This window comes from Paramormyrops kingsleyae, chromosome 6 (assembly GCF_048594095.1).
Source record: "Paramormyrops kingsleyae isolate MSU_618 chromosome 6, PKINGS_0.4, whole genome shotgun sequence".
NCBI lineage: Eukaryota > Metazoa > Chordata > Actinopteri > Osteoglossiformes > Mormyridae > Paramormyrops > Paramormyrops kingsleyae.
Genome location: NC_132802.1, coordinates 15,706,295 through 15,728,300, shown reverse-complemented (window position 1 = coordinate 15,728,300; position 22,006 = coordinate 15,706,295). Strand labels below are relative to the sequence as shown.

Sequence of the window (22,006 nt, the reverse complement as noted above, 5' to 3'; positions counted from 1 at the left end):
GTTTTTGGACTATGGGTAGAAACTGGAGTACCTGGAGGAAACTCCATGATAACACAGGGAGAGCATGCAAACTCCACACACAAGGAGCCATGGCAGAGACTCGAACCCTGGCCCCAGATGTGTGAGGCAACACTGCCAGTCAGGGAATATTAACCCTCAATGGGTCCTTGTCAGAAAGTTACGTTCCAGGTCCTTGGGGTTCAAGTTGCACCCCTATCCATTGGCATATATAATTCAATGGTACCAAGCTCAAATTCAATTAACTAAAGTTAAGATACATTTATTAGTTAACTGAATGATGCTTGCACAGCTTACGCAGTGAGATAGTGCAGTTAAAGGGGTTGCGGCAGTGGGGGGGGGGCAGCAGAGGGGACTGGTCATATAATGCACATTCCGACTGTATCCTCTTGCAGAATGTGTCGAAGAGCTTCAGCTGTGGAATACCTAGCCATGGTGTTATATCTTTTCTAACAGTTGAAATGTAAACAAAACAAAATGGCTGACTTTTTTTAATATCCGAAAATGTTCTAGAATATAATAACATAAAAAATTATAGTAGCAATTATCACTAATTAACTGAATTTGTCGATCATATCAATGTCATAAATCAACCCTAAAAAGGGTTATGTAATAGCAACTGGACTTTGTTTTTCATAGAAGACGTTTTGCACTCCATCCAGAGTGCTTTCTCAATTCTGACTGACTGGCATAGCAGGTTGATGAACCCTGTGGAATCCTCAAGTTGTTAGCACTAGATGGTCACCTGTGGGTTTTTGTTGTTCCTCCTGGCTTTCATGTGTTTCACTGATACCACCTGAGGCCGAGCGTGAACGACTTTGGAAGCGTCTTGGCAAAGTTGAAAGAACTGCATTGTAGGTGGACCGGGAGGACAACTGCTTCAAATGAACGACCGTCATTGAACAGAGGAGGTGGCCTAAGACGTCTATCACCTACCTACAATGCAGTTCTTTCAACTTTGCCCAGACGCTTCCACAGTCGTTCACGCTCAGCCTCAGGTGGTATCAGTGAAACACATGAAAGCCAGGGGGAACAACAACAACCCACAGGTGACCATCTAGTGCTAACGACTTGAGGATTCTACAGGGTTCATCAACCTGCTATGCCAACCAGTCAGTCAGAATTGAGAAAGCACTCTGGATGGAGTGCAACACTTCTTCTATGAAAAACAAAGTCCAGTTGCTATTGCATAACCCTTTTTTAGGATAACCATGACCTGGAAAGCTGAGAATTTCCACAGACATCTGTCATAAATTAAGTTTTTTTTGGGGTGCATTTTGCACCCCCGAAGAAAGTATGCCAGCGATAATTGACGTCAACACTTTTTCTATCATTTTCTGCATGACCGTATGTAAAACTGGTGCACTTACAATATCCTAGAGGATAACTGCTGTAATTTTAATAACAACATGGTAGTAGCCATAGAAATGGGCAGGGGGTGCAGATCGCACCCCAAGGAACCATTGAGGGTTAAAGAAGAAAATTGAGAAACTGTGGTCCAGACTTGTTACAAAATTTTAATCTTGAATTTATCTAATAACCAATACACTGTTTCCTCAAGCACACCATGAATTGTGTGGCTTTTATGGAAGTACCTTTTTTGTGCAATGGTTCTCACTATACATTAGCTATTTATGTAATGGAGCATGGATTCATTTCAGCTATTTAAGATTCTGACAACTACATAGTCTGTGAGAATCAAAAGACAAACTTTTTGTTTGGTAAGATCTTTTTTATTACAGCAATTCAAGTCACAAATATAACACAACTTGTCAGTATATGTACATAATAAAATTTCAAATTCATTCAAAGATTATTTTGCTACCAACTAGCAAAATAATCTTCAGACATCCATTTATCTTTGTTGTCTGAAGAGTCACCTCCTGACAACCTTTTAACTTTGACTGGAATCATTTGCATTCTGAGTGCAAGCTAACACTGGACAGTAACAGTAGAGCCACAGAGTATTAATGAATAGGAAGAGGTTGCTCATCCAGGAATTTAAACACAGCAATACACTTCACCCATGGAAATGTGCAATCACCTTGGGTCTAGCATTGTATTGTAAAAACAAATAACACTGACATTTCACAGCCGAACTGGCCTGAATAACAGACATTCTGCTGGTCTGTTCTATGTGACATAGCAACTTTACAAAAGACAAGGTTCAGCATAAAAATTTACATTAAAACATTTTTCTTTAAAATAGATAAGGTGCTATTCTTTTGGACTCATATTTTCAGAGCACATTCAGCATCCATGATGAGTAACTCAAATTGCTGAGGAGGAGTCTGTGACATTGTGTCCCATAGGGGTTTTTTCCTGTAAATGGCTCCATTTTCCTGGTGGAAGCAAAAAGGGAACCTCCAACCTGATTCATCCTGCCCGGTGATATCACAGGATTCAAAACTCAGTTCATTTCCAGCACGACTTCCCTTGCCAAGTTCTTTTTATTTGTATGGTTCCTACAAAAAAAGCATAGCTCCATATATATCATGCATTTCATCTTCATTTAAAATTGTTGACCGTGAGTCATTTCAGCACTATTTGTGATCATTAAAGACATCGCTGAAGTATTCTCAGTATGGTGTGATATTTCAGCTAGCTGCAGAAAATAGCATAATGCCTTCCAATGTTTTTAGCAGCGTATTTTAAAAAAGAGAATCTGATCTATGTTTGAAAACACCTCTGATTTTTACTTCTGTTTTTTTCTGCAGGGACACTTTTCCCATCTTTTTATTTCAAATGGACACAACACAGTTATTAATGTTTTGCGAGATCTCGCAAATGTTTATCTTTTTTTCCCCTCCCATGTGCGCTTCTGGGCTCCGTAACTTTGTAACAGGCTAAAAAAATATTAAACCCCATAACTGATTCAATTACATTTAAATAAAACGGATAAATCAAAGGTCAATACCATTTAGGAGAGTCATACTGCATAACGGATTCAAATTTTCTCTCTCTGTATAATGTGCTCTTCTTCATCATATATAACAGCACCAAGTCACAGATGAAAACTCCCTGAAATAATACCAAGCACTCATTTCAGAATTTTTGTAATGCAGAATCAAATACAGTGGTACCTCAGAACTCGAATTTAATCCGTTCAGAACTCCGGATCGAATCCTAAAAAGTTCGAGTTGTGATCGAATTTTCCCCATAAGAAATGGAAAACCAATTAATTGGTTCCCGGCCCCCAAAAATTACACCTAAATCTGTTTTTTTTAAGCATTTAAGCACAAAATGAACCGGATAAAACAAGAGCATATACTGTACTAAACACATCTAAGCACATTTATCAAAACAGTAATTTGTAAAGTAAGAAAATAAATGTATCCAAACAATGTGTAAAGTTAAAAAAAACAATGTGTCCTGCCCCGATTGTCCGCTCCTTCCGCATGCCATGCCCCCTCGTTAACCCCATGTGGAATCCCCATGTGATCAGATGTTTCTGACTGTTGTCATTAGTCCTCTGTATTTAGTCCGCTTTTCAGTTTGTTTCCACAGTTCTATCATTGTATTGTCCGTCTGCGTTTTGCCTGCCTTACCTGTAATTAAACCCCGTATTCCCCGATAGCCTGACGTCTGCGCCTTTGTCTTAGTTCCGTCCTGCTCAGCACAACAATATTATTATAATTAAATGTTTAATGGTTTATTATTAATATTAAAATAATTAATAAGAACTCTTTATTTTTAAATGTATTGCATTATATAATAATAATTACTGTTACTGTCTATCATTGTCTAAATGTATTTTTACTGTCTAAATAATTGTTTTCAGCTAGTGTAAACATGCACGATGCTACCACAGCGAATGCGAGGCTAAGACTGAAGCTTTACCCTTTGTTTCTGCCGAGAGACATGCCGCCGACTCATTTCCCCACGTGTACAAGTTCTTAGGTCAGTGTTCACGGTTTGACTTCTGAGATTCAGATCGAGTTCTAGGTAGTTCTGGCTGGTTCGACTTTTAAGAAATTGGAGTTCTAATAAGTTCGAGAACTGAGGTACCACTGTATCACCACTCATCACATTTTCCATATAAAATTTACTGTTAATTAAAAACAACCAGCAAGTGTTTTACTCTTCCTTCAAACTGCATTCTCTTAGCGCAACCTGTTGAGGTTGCTGAAAAACATCCAGAAAAGCCTTGTGTTTTTGTACTCACTGCACCCATCACAGCCAATCCAGAGCCGATATTAACTACAGTGGGGATTATATTAAACTTTCCAGCCTGAAATGTCAGCAAACAAAAATTACTTTTACTTTCGGTTTATATGGGAAAAAAGTTAGATTTACACCAAGGTTAAATATTTCAAGGGTTTACATACCTCTCCATTAACTATGATGTCAAATCGAATCCCACACACTTTATAGAGGGTACGATAAGTCTGTCCTGCGTCGTCGTTGTAATAATGAGCATACCTGGAAAGCCAAGAAAACAAACACAATTTTCTATGCATATTTTTGTAAAACCTATTCATCCCAGGTTAGTACAGGGCACAAGGCCAGGGATGTGCTGGAGTCAAGGCTGCATTTTTGCATTTGCATATTCAGATATTTTCAAATGTTATTCATTCCATGATAAGTGTTTGCTATTGTAAGTTATTTAACAGTTTTTAAGTTATTTTATAGTAAAGGAATTTCATGTTATCCCCAATTTTTATATAGCCAGTAACCAGATTATTTATTTGTATGTGTGAAACTTTATCAAATGTTCCACTGATTGTGTGATACATCCAGCAGGGTGACTGTGTGCTTGGGATACCTGAAGTTATAGCCAGTTGTGATGGAGTTGACTGAGTGGTCTAGCCGAGTGAAGCTGTACTCCGGATTACATATGTCTTTATCAAGATCACAGTTCCATTCAATCATAATTGCGATTGACCCCCCCTGAACAAAAGAAATTCAGTCAGTGAAGGTTGTAAGTCACCCAGGCATACAAGGTTCTAGTGGCACCTTGCTCAAACAATGGAAAAATCATATACCCATCGACAAATGTATTAACACTTGAGGAAACGCTGTATAATCCTGCAAATGTTATCTGAGTGAATATTTCATTTTGTTAAATTGATCTTGCCTTCACAGCCATCCTGTTAAAATCATTTCCCGACCATGCAACAATATCTCCTAGCCGGAAGATGGGGCAGTACGGGTTGGCGATCTTGTCGTAGAAACAGCTCTTCAAGTAAGTTTCATTTTTTGTATCCAAGACATTTGATCTGTAAAATAAACAGATGTAAAATTAGAAAAAAAACAGACAATGGTCCTCTGTCTTACGGCTGGGTCTATCTTTACTGTCCAGTGACCAAATAATCAACTTATATACATAATAAGAAATCACTTCCTAATTTAAAGCGACTTTTGAAAAACAAACAAAAAAAAACGATTCTTTTTAGAACTGGACCCTTGAGCAAGGCCCTTAACCCCCAGTTAGCCAGGACAGTGGTCAATTTCTGCTGTGCCGAGATCGCTCTGTTTTTGTGTTTGTGTTCTGGTGTTATGCATTATGCAGTCATCCTGTTAACTAGTGATAAGTGCGTTCACATGCCAGTGTTTAAGTATCCTTGCAGATGTGTGGTGATGGCAGATTTGTCAATTTTGGAAAAGTGAAATAAAACTGTACATAGTCAGAATTGATCATGCACATACTTTAGGTTACTTAAAATATATATTTAAGAACAATCTTTTTTAATCAGGGATTCAATTTTATATTCATAGACTGCTACAACACCTTTACAACTGCATGCATGTTTGTCATATTTTACAAATACGCAGGACAAGTTGTTTTCTTCATTAGCGTGTGTCTTTTATTTATTTTGATTGGCTCTCCTAACTTGACAAATCTGCTTCTGGCTTCTGTAAAAATAAGTGAATGCATGTCACATAACCAAGTTTTTCACCAGTTAACACAATCACCACTTAAACCATGACACTGGCACCTATGTGTGTGGATCTGGCTGCTCTCTGGTTAAAAAAACAATAACATCATAAAATAAAATGAAATGAAATAAAATAAGTATGTATTTTAATTTACAGACCAATTTTCATGCAATTTAAAACTATATGGCCCCCTCCAGCCCTACACCTGACTGGTGCATTACAAGTTATCAGGAAGGGTTTAATTGACGAACAAGCAGGCTGGTTTGGTGTGACAAATTTGTAAAGCAATTAAAACTATCCATATTCTTCATTTCTTATGACCTAAAATATGACCAGAGTTATAACAATAATGAATTAGACTCTGTTTTAAGATACACTACAGCATAACATTGCTGTCCAATGAACACCACATATGATTCTTCTTGGACAGTAATGATATTCTATTGGAAAAAAGTAAGTGAACCTAGGACTGTGCGATATGGCATAAAATTCATATTGCGGTATAATTTGAACCATAGACGGTAGACGGTATATATTGCGGTATATGATTTGATCTGTAAATTTCAATATAACTGTTTTTGAAAGGGTAACATATGTCCAAAGCAAAGGCATTGCAGCAGGAAGTAATAAACTGTTAACACATTTCAAAGTAGTCATGAACGTAGAATATTTATCATACAAATCTGCAATTATAGAAAAAATATGAAAACATTTCATAAGAACATAAGAACTATCCAACAAGAGGAGGCCATTCGGCCCATCGAGCTCGCTTGGGGAGAACTTAACTAATAGCTCAGAGTTGTTAAAATCTTATCTAGCTCTGATTTAAAGGAACCCAAGGATACAGCTTGCACTACGTTATCAGGAAGACTATTCCATTCTCTGACTACACGCTGTGTAAAGAAGTGCTTCCTTAAATCCAGTTTGAAATGTTCTCCCACTAATTTCCACCTATGGCCACGAGTTTTTGTATTTGAACTAATGCTGAAGTAACTATTCGGTTGAACAGCATCCAAACCTGTTAGAATCTTATAGACCTGGATCATGTCCCCCCTCAGTCTCCTTTGCTTGGGGCTGAACAGATTTAGCTCAACTAACCTTTCCTCATATGACATTCCTCTAAGACCAGAAATCATTCTTGTGGCCCTACGCTGCACCTTTTCTAAGGCTGCAATGTCCTTTTTAAGATATGGTGACCAAACCTGCACACAATATTCTAGGTGAGGTCTCACCAAGGAATTGTATAATCTTAGCATTACCTCCCTTGACTTAAACTCCACACACCTGGAGATATACCTCAACATCCTATTGGCCTTTTTTATTGCTTCCCCGCACTGGCGAGAATGAGACATGGAAGCATCAACATACACACCAAGGTCTTTCTCATAATCAGCTACCTTTATTTCAGTAGGTCCCATAAAATACCTGTACTTTATATTTCTGCTCCCTGCATGGAGTACCTTACATTTGTCTATGTTAAATTTCATCTGCCAGGTATCGGCCCAGTCACTAATTAAATCAAGATCCCACTGTAGCTGCTGAGCCGCTAGTTCAGTATCTGCTACACCACCCACCTTGGTGTCATTAAAATTTCACCAGTTTACTGTATATATTGGTGTCTATATCATTTATGTAAAATAGGAACAATAGTGGTCCTAAAATTGAACCCTGCGGTACCCCACTATGAAGGCAGGCCCACTGTGACATTGTGCCTCTTATAACTACTCGCTGCTTCCTATCTGTTAACCAGTTATCAATCCAGGTCGCTACACTTCCTAAAATACCTGTCGCTTTGAGTTTAAGTAAGAGCCTCTTGTGGGGGACAACATCAAAAGCCTTTTGGAAATCTAAGTAGATGACATCATAGGCCTTCTTATCATCAACTTCCTGAGTAGCTTCCTCAAAAAACTCAAACAGATTTGTTAAACAGGATCTACCTCTCCTAAATCCATGCTGGCTATCCCTCAAAATGTTATTTGAGTCCAGGTAATCTACCATTTTCTCTTTGATTATAGCCTCCATAACTTTACCAGTTATACAAGTTAGACTGATTGGCCTATAGTTTGACAAATTACTTCTATCCCCTTTTTTGAAAATGGCCGTTATGTTGGCATGCTTCCAATCAGAAGGTACCACACCTTCAGATAAGGATTTTTGAAACAGTAAAGTTAAGGGTCGGCAAATAATATCCCTCATCTCTTTTAACACTATAGGTAAGATGCCATCAGGGCCCTGTGATTTATTTATTTTGAGCTTAGCTAGGCTTTGCAAAACATCAGCTTCAGTTATATATATATATATATTAGTTATAGACGATGCTGGATTAGTAATAAGAACTGGTAAGTTACTAGTGTCCTCAACAGTGAATACCCGTGCAAAACTATCATTGAACTCATTTACTATATCAATGTCGTTTTCAATTATAAGACCCTTACTATCCTGCAGATTAGCAGAACACTAGGTTGGGGTACACCCTGGACGCAATGCCGCTCCATAGCAGAACACTAGGTTGGGGTACGCCTTGGACACAATGCCAGTCCATAGCAGAACACTAGGTTGGGGTACGCCCTGGACGCAATGCCGCTCCATAGCAGAACACTAGGTTGGGGTACACCCTGGACGCAATGCCAGTCCATAGCAGAACAATAGGTTGGGGTACACCCTGGACACAATGCCAGTCCATAGCAGAACACTAGGTTGGGGTACGCCTTGGACACATGCCACTCCATAGCAGAACACTAGGTTGGGGTACACCTTGGACGCAATGCCGCTCCATAGCAGAACACTAGGTTGGGGTACACCCTGGACGCAATGCCAGTCCATAGCAGAACACTAGGTTGGGGTACACCTTAGATGCAATGCCAGTCCATACACGACACTAGCTGCAGTTTTCACCACCATTCAAATCATGCATGATGCAGCGTGTTATGCTAACCAGCTAGTTGGCAACAACCTCCTGACTCTGACTGCTAGCTATTTATTTGTTTTTTTAAACAGGGGGCCTTGAAGTGACTTTTTGAGTGGGGAGCCAGAAACAACAAACCCAACCCTATCTATACACTACTGTCTCTACAACAAAAACCACAAGACTCACTTCGAAAAGTTAAAATGAGGAAACCTGATGAAATTCTTTATGTAGACAGTGAAGTTCACAGCACCCATTAGGGTGGCATCCCTGGAAAATGACAGATTTTCATTAGAAAAACATCAGTTCAAATCTTACTACCATAGCACTTATAACAGAATCATGCTATATATATATATATATATATAGCATACAACAGAATTACTTCTTAACAGTGATTGAAGGCCAGTGACAAGATATCCAATCTCAACTACAGCATTTTAAAATTAATTAGTTTTAAATTATAATAGAAAAAGAGTAGATGACTTCACATTGATTTATGGTTGGCCTCGACTGGACACCAGCCATAAATCTCACAGGTGCCTGTTGAGTTCAGGCACCGGCCACTCATTATTCCTGCAACAGACACAAATACGTACAAACTCAAGATCATGTACATCCCAGTAAACAACACCCTGCTAGAATGTGACAGCAGCAGCAAACACAACCTCATAATCCCAACTTTAAGCCACAAGACCCTTAAGACAACATCGAGGGTACTTGTGTTGTTTATTTAAAAGACAGGAATATTTATTTTTGTTTATCAGTATTTATTGCAGAGACTAAAGCTGTCGTGTAGTACGTATTTATGAACGTCACATGCAGTCCAGGCTGTGGCCCGCCTCATACCGTGACTCGCTCTCACCGCAGCCTCCTCTATACAGTCTCCATCATCCTCACACAAAGCATCTACAACCTTCGTGCTCTGCAAAACAGCATCAAACTGTTTATTAAGAGATGTTTGGTATGACGTCTGCATGTCTTACAGTTACTATATACATTATCAATATATTTGTAGTGGTTAAACCAGAGGTCTCAAAGTACAGTTTATCTTTTGGCTAAAAAAATAAATCAAGTGTCTTGAGTTGAAGACCTTCCAGCCAGTGCCCCCCTGAGTTAAACAGTCCTAGCTCTGCCCTTAAATTCTTCACTATGGATCCAGGTTGAACTCCATTAGCTGGTGGGTATGCCACTCTGATCTTAATATTGGCCTCATTAAAAAAATACCACATAAAAGCTGAATAATTACCTATCAATGTAGACACATTGGGCCTCATTCACCAATATTTTCTTAAGAATTCTCTTAAGAAGAGAATCCTACGAAATTTGTTAAGAACAACCTACGTCGGATTCATGACGTGTTCTTAAGTAGCAGAATTGTTTGCACCTTTGTTCTTAAGAATGATGAATCCCACGTCTTCATAACTGAAAGCTATGTTTGTCCTAATTAGCATAGGGAAAAGTCCTGCAATTTCCCATAAAAGGGCATGAGACTGTAGGGCCGTGTGCAAGGAATGGCAAAGAGACACACAGAGTAATGCTGAAGTAGAAGTATTAATACAGTAAAATCCCATTATAGTGGACTCGCTTATAATGGAATATCGTCTATAACGGAAGAGGTCCGCTGGTCCCGACCGTGCACCTTTAAGAATATGCAGAAAAAGCATTGGATATAGCGGACTGGCATATAACAGAATTTCGCTTATAAAGTACAGACAATTTGGTCCCCAGGGCCGCTTTTAGCTGTAGTTTTGTTCGGCTATAACGGACATGCAGGCTCCACCTACAAGGCACATGTGATGCCGGTGATATCCAGCGCAGATACGTAGTCGGAATTATTAATAGTCACGCATCTGGTCAGGTAAAGTTGGATTACTACATGCACAATATAATAATCTATACCACAAGTGTGTCTGCTGGGGTGTGGCATGAGTAAATGGTGTCCTGTAGTTGTGTTTTGGGCATACAACAACTCTGGATATAACGGACTTTAGATATAACGGACTGTTTTGCCAGGTCCCTTGAAGTCCGTTAAAAGTGGATTTTACTGTACAGGAGGTAAATGCAAATAGACACATATTATCTAGTACCGTAACCAGTGGATATAAAGCCCCCAAGAAAGCTGATACATGGAAAGATATCACCTTCTCTGTGAACGCTGTGTGCCAAATAAATCTAAATGATCTTCAAACATACGTTCCCTTCTCAGAGCACAATTGGCAAGCTCTTCAAGAAGTAACAGAAATACCATTTTGATAGCAAGGCCAATGCGCAGAAACAGACCTATTTATAATCCGCATGATCGCCGTTACTACCATGAAAATAATTTTCACACATTAAAATGATTTTTTATATTTTACTTTTATAAATTATTCAAATACTATCATTTTATCAACTGTAGACTGAACAAAACTGCTATAACCGATTATTTTGAACAAACTATCATTACTGAAATGTGCGTACGAATGGTCTTGAGTTTGCGTAGATTCTGTTCTTAGCTAAGAACAAATTCAGATAAGAAAACATTGGTGAATGTCAGAATCTTCATAAAAAAGTGTGTACGTGGAGTTTAAGAACAAATTTGTTCGTAAGAACAGTTGGTGAATGAGGCCTATTATTATTATTATTATTATTATTATCATCGTCATTATTAATAACAATTATAATAATAACCCAGAGTTAATACATTTCCTTAGCTGGTTAATGAGTTAATAAATGCTTTCCTGCACATCTTTAAAACCAAAAAGCAGTTGAACTTTACAAACTAAAAGTGAAGTACAATTTTCCATTTAATGGAAGTTAGCTGAGTGCCAGATGTACTTTCAGGAAATGTTACCCATTGTCACACAACAACACTGTGGCAGGAACGTTATTCATGTTATTTTAGATTGATAAATGAGCTGATTTTCTGGATGTTTCAGTCACATTGTCTGCCAAACCAGTGAAAAAGGGACGGTTACACACACAGGTCATCTGCCTCCTTCTTCTCTATGTGACAAATGATACAATAACAGCTCCTGGTGTTACAAGGGCCACTCTCTACAGTACCTTTCAGTTTCATTCATACAGCGCTGATCCCTGGTCTTACCTCTGCACAGTACCCCAGCCTCTGATTGGGCGTCTCGATGAAATTTGTAACAATAAAGAAAACTCCTTCACCCTGTAACACAAAACTAAGTGTTTGTATATTGCATTCTGTTCACGTCTCTTAGACAATGAACGGTTGTCCCAATTCGGTCCTTGGGGACCCACAGTCAGTCCAAGATTTTGCTCCCTCTGAGCTGGTACCCGAAGACTGGATTGGGAAACACTGCTCTAACTCATAAATGCCTTATGGAGCAAGCCACATCATCCTGGAAATTGCAGAAAGGCTTTTGCTAAAATTAATCCATGTAACTGTAACAGTGATTTTGAAGGGGTGGACAGACAAACAAAATATACAATTAGATATGTTCTTCTACAATCCTATAACATTTCTCATACATCAAGTTATAATACATTGCAATAAGGAAGGCTGAAGTAGCGAACTTGTTACAATTGATCTTCAGCTAAGGATTGTATGTGCACCAAGCAATGGCAAATTAGGGGGAAAAGGGAGAATGGTCTGTTTATGCTGACAAAAATCAATTATGTAGATAAAGAGGTTATTTATCCATCATAATGAAGGTGGGAGTGACTCAATATTAATGTCATAACTCATGGTTCATGCAATGTTTTACTATGCCAGACCCAAATAAAATATCTCATTCTCAACATTCAGTTTTAATTATTTAAATGCAATGAAATGCATTTCATCGTAGATTTTTAGCATAGAATTCAATAACTGAGGCTAGATACAATTGGGCATGCAAAGTATAATGGAAAGGCTGCTTTTTCTAATGCAGGATGTGTTTTACCTGTACACCATCTATCATGCACCCTATGATTCCTGACGCTAGGTTACTCACCTGTGGAGGAATGACGTAATCTTCAGGCCCCCATACACGGGATATATTCTGCGTTGTATTGATGAGATTTATCCCCTTGAGCTTGCTAATCACGCTGCTCTGGATGGACTCCTCTCTTTCCTGATAGCCTTTCTTTATCAGGAAAACCCAGCTAACAAAAAGTGCATATGAATTACTACTTTGCCTTAGACTTTACACTACGGGAAATAACAGCAAGATAGGCATTAGGATAGTACTTCTATAAAAAATAGGCCTATATATATATATAGGGCATGACTGCACAGCCTCTCAGCAAGGCATCAATAATTTATGTTGCAGATCTATCCTAATGGAATGTCTGAACTGTTTTTTTTAAATAATGAAACAAACTTAGAAGTAGCCGAGAAAAGTAATAAAATTGGATAAATGAGATAAGATGAGAACAGTACCATCTCACTGAAACAAAATTCTACCAAAACAGTTCATACCATGCCAACAAAATTTTATATTTAATCTACATTATACCTGATTGTTTATACGTATTTCTCTTTATTTGCAATGTATTCACAGTATCTAAGATACAAAATAATTAAAACATTTAACGTGATCACATTTAGCCGTGATTTGTAAAACTCAGTCGGGATGAATTACAGATAGGCTAACTAAAGACTGTACCAAGAAAGCTGCCCATTCCAAGCAGTCTAAAAAGTCCTAAAACACGATAATAAGCAGCTTCATATACAAAAGTCTGCGAACACTGCGAGGCATGCAAAAAATAGTAATAGTCGAGCTTTATTGTCATCTTAACCATATAGGCCTTCATTAAAACATACAGTGAGACTAAATAACGTCCTCCAGGGATATGTCCAATGTACAACACGACAGGACAACAGCACACTCAGACAGATTGACAGTGAGGAGAATTGGGGGTGGGGTGATAAAAAGATATACCTGTACGTATATCTCTAATTATAATACATCTACATGTACCTAATAAAAAAAACTATCTAAAAAGACTTTTAGGAGGGCGAGCACATCAGGGAGCTGTGACGATACAATATACGCTATACAACAATAGACTATAAACTATATATGGACTATGAGAAACACGAAATTATTTATCTTACCCGATTATATATACAAGCACTCCCAGCTGGAATAAGCGGAACAACACGCCGACTTTTTTATTATTGGCGATGACATACTTCTCCGTTTTGTAGTCAAACACCGAGAGGAAGACACTCTTGCAGCCTCCTCTAGCCATGATCTTCTGGGAAGGTAGACAGGTTACGAGAAGCGCACCGGCACCGGCGGGAGGAGAGCAGCGGTGTTAATGTTACTGCCATTTACGCAACTATACTGAAAAGGGAGTATAAAAATAAACCACCAGTTACCCGACACTGAGCTAGGTGCGCTGCGTCTATGTCAACAGCTGCCTTTGACTTTGCGCAGCAGTAATCTTTCCGTTAACATTCCCACACACGGTGTGCGTCCTCCTGTGTGTATTTCTGGCATGTTTATATCTATCTTCTGTCCAACATCAATACACAGCTAGGTGTCATTGTAAAGTCAAAGCGAGTCATATTAAACAGGTCACCTTTACAAACACACTGTTCCTAACAAAAGAGTCTATGACTCCAGATAATATTATAAAATCTGTCAAAAACAGCCTTGTTCCAGGTCCATGACTTCAAAACCCAGTCAAAACAAGTTTAAGGTCACCTGTAAAAAAATAGCATCCATCCATCTTCCAAACGCTTGAGTCATGGGGGAGGTAAACGCAGCAATTACAAACTGGACACCATGTGTGGTGGGCTGGTCACTTTGTGGGTAGCACTCTGGCATTGATACATTCCTGCACTGATTGTGGGTAGGCTTACAATACAAGCAAAATTAAAGAGAAAATAAAGATATTAAATGTTTCTACTTAGATCTCTGTGTTTGTGTTGGTTTTATGCAAGAGGTTTCATTCATTACGGTGATTAGCCTATTTGTTTCTCTAAATTGTACTGGCATCCCATCCAAGGTGCAGGCTGTATAGGCCAGGCTCTGAGCTTTCTGTGACCCTAACTGCATTTACTGTTTATCGAAAATACGTGTTAGTTACTCATGTATTTCAGACCTAAAATTATCTCAGCTTGAAGTAGTAGCCTACTGTGCGGTATAAACGATAACGATATACGATATAAATTTGGCCAACGGGAGAGATTTTGATTATACCGCCCTACCGTAGAAATTTCCCCTCCTCGCCCGCAAAAGTGACGTAATCAAGTTACGTCAAAGTATATGATTTATATAAAAAAATATTTATATGATTATTGCTGCACCTGGCAGCAGAGTCCTGCACGGGTCTGATTTTGACAAACGGCACCCGCCCGAACCCGTCATACTTAAACCCGTATCCGAACCGTTATCCGGCAGAAATAAAATTAAATTCCGCACCCGATCCGACCCACTATAAATAAATACCGACACCCGACCCGCACCCGAATGAAAATCAGATAGCCAAAATTAAAGACAAAAGTTTATTGCCACAACAAACCACAAAGGCATAGCCAAATGAAAACGTTGCTTAATAACAGCCTAATAATAAGCAAAAGAAACGGTAGTACCCTACCTCCAAACTCAAATAATGTTTGATATATTGCCATGCCCACACATAGCCTTACCAGCTTACAATCAAATGTGTTAATAAAACTAATATTATATAAAATGTACATTAGGCTACCCTAATCCATTTTCCTTTGATTACCCGATTGGAAATCCTATACGCGAAGTCATAGACTAGTGTTTGGTGCGGTGCTTTATATTACTGTGTAAAAAAAGGATGGTCTCAGCTGACTCCTTCGCTCCTGGATGACATTTCCGGCGCATGAGAAATCTCACTCACTTGGGGCGCTGGATGCCGGGGTGGCAAGAGTAGATCTCGCAATATGAGCAATATTGGTAAACAAACGATCATGCTCTCTCCACCAAGACAAGACGTCAAACGAGTTGTTTTCCGAAATTCTCCCACACTTGATTTTAGTGGAGTTATTGGCCACAACTTTAAACTCTACACTTGCTAGTTTTCTTTTCAACTCCTCAGCATCCATTTCGAACAACTGGGATCTCTGGGAATGCGCGTGCAGGCATAAACTGATATGGATTCTACGCTTTATCATCTTGAATGCAGGGATTTTCTGTGTGTCACTAAAATATAGCCCTAGCAGGTGCGTTGCTAGAGATTTTGGGCCCCATGAAAGCATATCATATTAGGCCCCCCAGTCCAAACCAATCCAGTTATTTTCCTAATTTTTTAGGGCCCCTGTCACTCAGGGGCCCTTGGAATCGTCCTAGCTTTCCTCCCCCTTACGGCGCCCCTGAGCCCTAGGGTATTTTTTGTTGGCACATGATGTTTTGAAAACCGCAATTTAGACCCGAACCCGTATCCGACACAGTAGAATATTTTTCACCCATTTCATCAAAATTTGCGGGTCACCCGTCGGCTACACGAACCCGTGCAGGACGCTGCCTGGCAGGACCTTTATGGGAGAGATGGTCATATGGAGTTATGACACTAGTCTAATTGTTTTAGTTTCGTAGCTTATACTGCAGTTTGTGACAAGATTATGCCAGGCTGCAAGGGACTATGATTTCGGGGCTGATAATGACAACCAGATCAGAGACGCAATTCTCAGTAAATGCACGTCGGACTATGTCAGGAGAAAGTTACTGAAAGAGCCGGGACTGACTTTAGCGCGCACCCTTGATTTAGCAGCGCAGTGTGAGAGGGTAGAGATGCAGACGGCGGCGATGCAGGCAAGCGCCCCTGCTCCTACTGATGGTGGTTCGGTCAACCGTATTGTTGGGAATGAAAAGAAAGGGCAACAAAGAGCACATAAAATGTGCAGAGAGGAAAAAGATAGACCAGACAAAGCGTGTTTTCGTTGTGGACATAAAGACCACTTTGCTAAAGATCCAGCCTGCCCAGCCAGAGGCCAACAATGCAGAAAATGAAGTGGAAAGAACCATTTTGCGAAAATGTGTAAAACAAAAGAAAAGGTTAAAGAGACTGTGCCTATAGTGGAATCAGGTCCTCTGGGCAGTGATTATGCTTTTACAGTAGGAGACAATGCAAATACAGAGAGGATAACTTTCAACGTTGGAGGAGTCAAGAGAACGAGAGCCAGAGAACACGTCAGAAGTCCGTAGCTTTTTGGGGCTGGCTATAGCAGCTGATTCATTCCCCAGTTTGCAAGCATATCCAAACCTCTGCGGAAAGTAACCAAAAAGGGTACAATTTTTGAATTTGGACCTGATCAGAAGAGAGCGTTCCAGATGCTGAAGGACAAACTGGCAGAGGCAAGTACACTTGCATATTTTGACAAGGATGCCCCCACGAAAGTAATTGCAGATGCAGGGCCAGTGGGCCTAGGAACAGTGCTTGTGTAGGAATAATGCAGGGAAATGGTCCCTATATGCTATGTGAGTAGAAGCCTGACTGAGTGCGAGTGGATATACTCACAAACTGAGAAGGAAGAGCTAGCTCTTTTTTCGGCTTGAAGAAGACTCCATCCATATATATATGGTAAACGATTTGATTTAGTAACCGATCCCAAGGCTCCCAAGACCATATACAACCCCGTCTCAAAACCATGTGCCCGTATGACTTTTGAGTTGTTCATATCCCAGGGAAGGACAACATTGCCGACCCAGTGTCTAGGCTACTGGGGAAACAGAGGACACAAGGGGAGCACGCCCATGGCGCAGAGGACTATGTACGATTCATAGCCATGAACGCAACCCCAAGGGCCATGACCAGCAAGGAGGTGGAGGAGGCCTCTGCAGTCGACAAGGAACTTGGATAGGTAAGACAGGCAATCTGGAGTGGCTGCTATGATAAGTGCCAGGCATATGCACCAAAAGCCAATGAACTCTGCACGGTGGGTCAATTGGTACTGAGGGGGACATGGCTTGTGTTACCCTATAAACTGTGAGCTAGAGCCCTTGCCTTGGCTCACAAGGGACATTTAGGCATTGTGGGCACCAAACAGCATCTTAGGACTAAGACGTGGTGGCTGGGAATGGACCAAGTGGCAGAGAAACATGTAAAGTCTTGTCATGCATGTCAAATAGTGGCAAGACCCGATGTGCCCAAGCCCTTAAGGCCAACACAATTACCAGAAGGAACGTGGCAGGACCTGGCCACTGATCTGCTGGGGCCCTTGCCATCAGGACACTCAATATTAGTAGTAGTGGATTACTACAGCAGGTTCTATAAATATGCCATCCTGCAATCAACCACAACAGACAAGGTAATTGACTGCATGGAAGAGATATTCAGTCGACACAGCCTTACAATTACACCCAGATCCGACTGTGGCCCGCAGTTTTTGTCATCCCAGTTCCAGGATTTCTGTCAATCAAACGGAATAAGACATGTAAAAACAACACCGAAATGGGCCCAGGCCAACGGAGAGGTGGAAAGACAAAATGAGAATGATGAAAAGAATACGCATCACGCAGGCTGAAGGCCTTGACTGGAAGAGTTACGAAGCTATGTGACTGTTTACAGGTCAATTAATCACTCCACCACAGACCACAGCCCAGCTGAGCTGCTCTTCAAGAGGAAAATGAGAGGGAAACTCCCGGACCTAAGCACTCCACAGAATGACCTAGAGGCCCGGGATATGGAGGCAGAACTAAAAAAGAAGTACAAGATAGCTGCTGATATCAGGAGGAGAGCGGCGGAGTCACCAGTGTCTGTGGGGGACCAGGTTCTCCTGAGACAGGACAAGACACACAAGCTCTCGACGACGTCTAACAAGACGCCACACAGAGTCATGAGCAAAGTCGGAAACAGCGTTGTCGTCCAATCTCCAACAGGAGCCATGTACACTAGAAATATTACATTTGTGAAGAAGAACAAGAACAATCAAGAAGAAGACCCAACACCGCAGTCAACAAACACGATGCAAATGGCATGGACTGAGGAAGAACAGAAGAGAAATGAACCCACCCCAATGGGCTTGCCTGAGACACCACAGGCAAAAAACCTGATGCAAAAGAGGGACAGACCCCAACGGAAGATCAAGCTACCACCAAAACTGTTTGATTATGTCATAAAATGATTGACGGCAGGTAGTTACATGGGAAAGTAATGTTAAGGTTAAAATTAATGTCATGTAAAAGAAAAAAAAGGGAAATGTTGAAAAGGAAAATGTTTTTTTGTCAACCAGTGCCTGTTCAATTTAAGAGTTATATATATATATATATATATGCCATTTAAGAGATGTATAGTAGATGTATAAAAGTGATATTCCCTTTGTACAGGGTTCATACACATTTTTACCAAAACATTTCCATGACTTTTCATGACTTTTCAATGACTCTGAGGCAAGTTTCCATGACCATAAGTTCTTGGAAATATCTGCATATTTTTGAAAACCAAAAATCCATATGAACATTTATCAAAGTATTCTTAAACAAAAAATAATGACAAACTATGTGGTTTTATAAAAAAAAAAAAACATTTAATGTTGCTGACACATCAGCACAATGTGAACATTGACAAACATCAACTAGCCCCAATTAACATAACTGGGAGGCAACACTGTTTGAAAAATAAATAAATAAAATAGTTCAATAACACTGGCTTAACAAATAATAGCCTCCTACTCCCCCAAAAACAATCTACACACAGTTTATTTTTTAATTTCTGCAAGCTTCTCATCAATAAGCTGTTCAATATTCAGCAGATATCCTTTCTTTTAGTCTCACGTGCATGTCTAACTGTTTAGCCTGTAAATAGTGGTTCAGACTTTCATCAAACATCACGTACAGTCTTTGCTTCGATATTTCGGACAAAGTCTTTTTCTTAAAGTAAGGGGCCAGTCCAAAAGTACATATATACGAGCATTTGCGTTCACCGCATGCAAATCTCGTAGCTATGACTGTCGGGGAACATGGCCTGAAATAGCTGGCTTGTGTCTTTGCACGATTTATAAGAATAGTGAGATTTTGCCACCATTAGCGCCCACAATACCTCTGCTGTAAGGGCTTCATTTCTGGACACGGTGTCTGAAATGGTCCCTTGTTTGAAGGTGGACGAGAGGGACGTGCTGCAGGTGGCAGCGGCTCTCGCGTTGGCGTTGTGAGGGAAAAAGCCAGTGATGGGGTTGAACGAAGATTCACACGTAGCAGCAGCCTGGTGCTTAGCCCCCTTTGCGTGGCTAGATAGGACTGCCTCTCCCATGTTTGATATGTCGAAGGTTTTACTACACAGTCGACATTTGGCACGTCCTGGGTCCTTGTCTTTTTCAAGCCATGTCTTATATTTATCCAAGTGAAGCCATTTATTGTTAAAGCGACATTTACCCGGCATATTGCGACTGAAACTCCCCCGCGCATTATCACAAAACTACGTCTTGCGTCTGACGTTTTTAACCCCACCCAGAGCGCCTGCGCGGAAATTTAATGTTTGGAAAAAATCTTCATCGAATCTTAACGTAATTATTTACTTTATTATACTGCTACTTATGAATCAGATTCCCATGACTTTTCCATAACATTACGTGTATAATTCGTTTTCCAAAACTTTTCCAGGTCTGGAAATTGCTCTTTTCAAATTCTTTTCCAGGTTTTTCATGACCGTACGAACCCTGTTTGTAAGATACAAGGATTATTGTTGTAGTAGTCCTATTCCACGACTGGCTTATGCTGATATTTTGCCCTCAGGGAAGCTGTTTGTGGACTACAAACATTACACCATTTTACCAGAACTAGGAAGGGTCTCAGCTCTTTATTGGTCTATAACACTGACAATCATAACCCAAAAAAAAGGAAAATAAGCAGGGGCAAAAGCAGGATTTCTTGCTTAGTTGGATAACTTGTTGTATTTAAGGTAGTCTGGTCTAAATGTAAGTGAACAAAGATAAAGTTAAGTGACTAAGCATGAAATCCAGTTTTGTGACACAGACCCCAGTTCTTCTTTTAGTTCAGAGTACCCCAGTTTAAATGGACTATATATTCGTTCACTTACATTTAGCCCAGACTACCTAACTACTATAGTAAGACTGCCAACACCCCAGAGACATGCAAACTTTATTTTCAGCGCATCTGGTCCTTGTTTCTCTTCATTGACTCCATATAGACTGGGCGTGTCAAACTCAAGGCTCATGCGCCACATCCAGCCTGGGGTACACTTGTATGTATATAGCATGCACATCACTGGCACTACAAACCCCAGATTGGACTGCAATAGCTGGCGCATTGGCACATCAGTCAAGGCCTTCAAGCCAACTCCATCCTGCCTCTTCATTGACATACTCATGATAGCATAGGCATAGATTTAGGGGGGACGGGGTGGACATACTCTCCCTCAGTGTTGAGTTGGAGGGACTATCCCCCTCAATAATATCAAATGTAATTCTTGGTTTACACAAAAATAAAATACAAATGATACTGTTAAGTTTTTTTCTGACAGATTTCACCAAGAAAACCCCTACCCTCTATTGAAATGGTTTAGTCTGAACTTCTGCTCTGAGGTATGTTTCCCAAAAGCAGTGTCAGGCCATAAAAAAGAGTAAGCAACCTGTCAAAAACAGGGACGGACCTGGCATATTTTCCTGATAAAATATAGATAAAACATTTTCAATGGAAATGACTCGGCAAGAAACTGCTTATATGGAGAGGAAAACATGAAAATTTATGCCATTGATTGTTTTTCTTTTTAATGTGATCTCTCGTTTGTTTAATCTATAAGCTTGGTTTGTTCTTAATTATGTCTTGGGAGAAGGTCATATTTCTGTATGGATGATTTAAGACTTTTTGACCTGCTTTGGTAATCACATTTAAGTTTTGGCCCCCTCGTTGACTGACTTTTACACCACTGCTATAGGCGCTCTCATCAACCTGAAGTCCTTTATGCTGATTTTCAAAGCTGTTAATAGAACAGCACCAACATACAAGGAGTGTTGCATGTCACCCTTTTCAGTCACACATTGAATTCCACCGTTATCCGTCCAACAAGTTAAAAATAACTTTAAATAAAAACTAATAATAGCTGTATACATTTCTCATGTGTGGTTTGGTAATAGAAAAAGCTATCCTTCTGCATCCAGTCAGCAATCTCTTGGCAACACTGGATGTTCATGTATTTTGCAGTTGCCTAGTGCTTATTGTGTTTTGATTTGGTCTTATGACGTACTGGGAAGCTTAGCTTAGCAGCATTTATACCCAAGTCGGCTATGTGACACCTATATGATAACTTGTATGAAGTTAGAAAAACCAAAAA

General features: G+C 39.9%; 1 protein-coding gene across 5 annotated transcripts; it reads right to left on the bottom strand.

Annotated features, from left to right (window-relative positions):
- Nucleotides 1–1,713: 1,713 nt before the first annotated feature.
- On the bottom strand, nt 1,714–14,306 carry p2rx5 (purinergic receptor P2X, ligand-gated ion channel, 5). 5 transcript variants are annotated; one of them, XM_023833104.2, is made up of 12 exons: nt 13,935–14,306; nt 12,751–12,901; nt 11,892–11,963; nt 9,653–9,728; nt 9,295–9,379; nt 8,993–9,073; nt 5,096–5,237; nt 4,784–4,908; nt 4,347–4,440; nt 4,184–4,249; nt 2,936–3,039; nt 1,714–2,483 (listed from the first exon to the last, which is right to left on the bottom strand). In XM_023833104.2, exons 1-12 carry the CDS (start codon nt 13,991–13,993, stop codon nt 2,429–2,431), a joined length of 1,110 nt encoding a protein of 369 aa, XP_023688872.2. In that variant the 5' UTR covers nt 13,994–14,306; the 3' UTR covers nt 1,714–2,428. The 5 variants fall into 5 exon arrangements, with proteins under 5 accessions (XP_023688872.2, XP_023688871.2, XP_023688873.2 ...); XM_023833101.2 differs by having other exon boundaries at nt 1,715–2,483; nt 13,857–14,213; XM_023833103.2 differs by lacking the exon at nt 4,184–4,249 and having other exon boundaries at nt 13,857–14,292.
- Nucleotides 14,307–22,006: the final 7,700 nt, after the last annotated feature.

Excerpts from the sequence above, each read along its gene's own strand:
- p2rx5 (XM_023833101.2), bottom strand. The coding sequence starts at position 13,993 with ATGGCTAGAGGAGGCTGCAAGAGTGTCTTCCTCTCGGTGTTTGACTAC. Across the intron at positions 4,441-4,783 it reads ACAACTGGCTATAACTTCAG|GTATGCTCATTATTACAACG; the intron begins GTATCCCAAGCA and ends TTGGCTTTCCAG. Across the intron at positions 3,040-4,183 it reads GATTGGCTGTGATGGGTGCA|GGAGTTTTCATCTGTGACTT; the intron begins GTGAGTACAAAA and ends GTATTATTTCAG.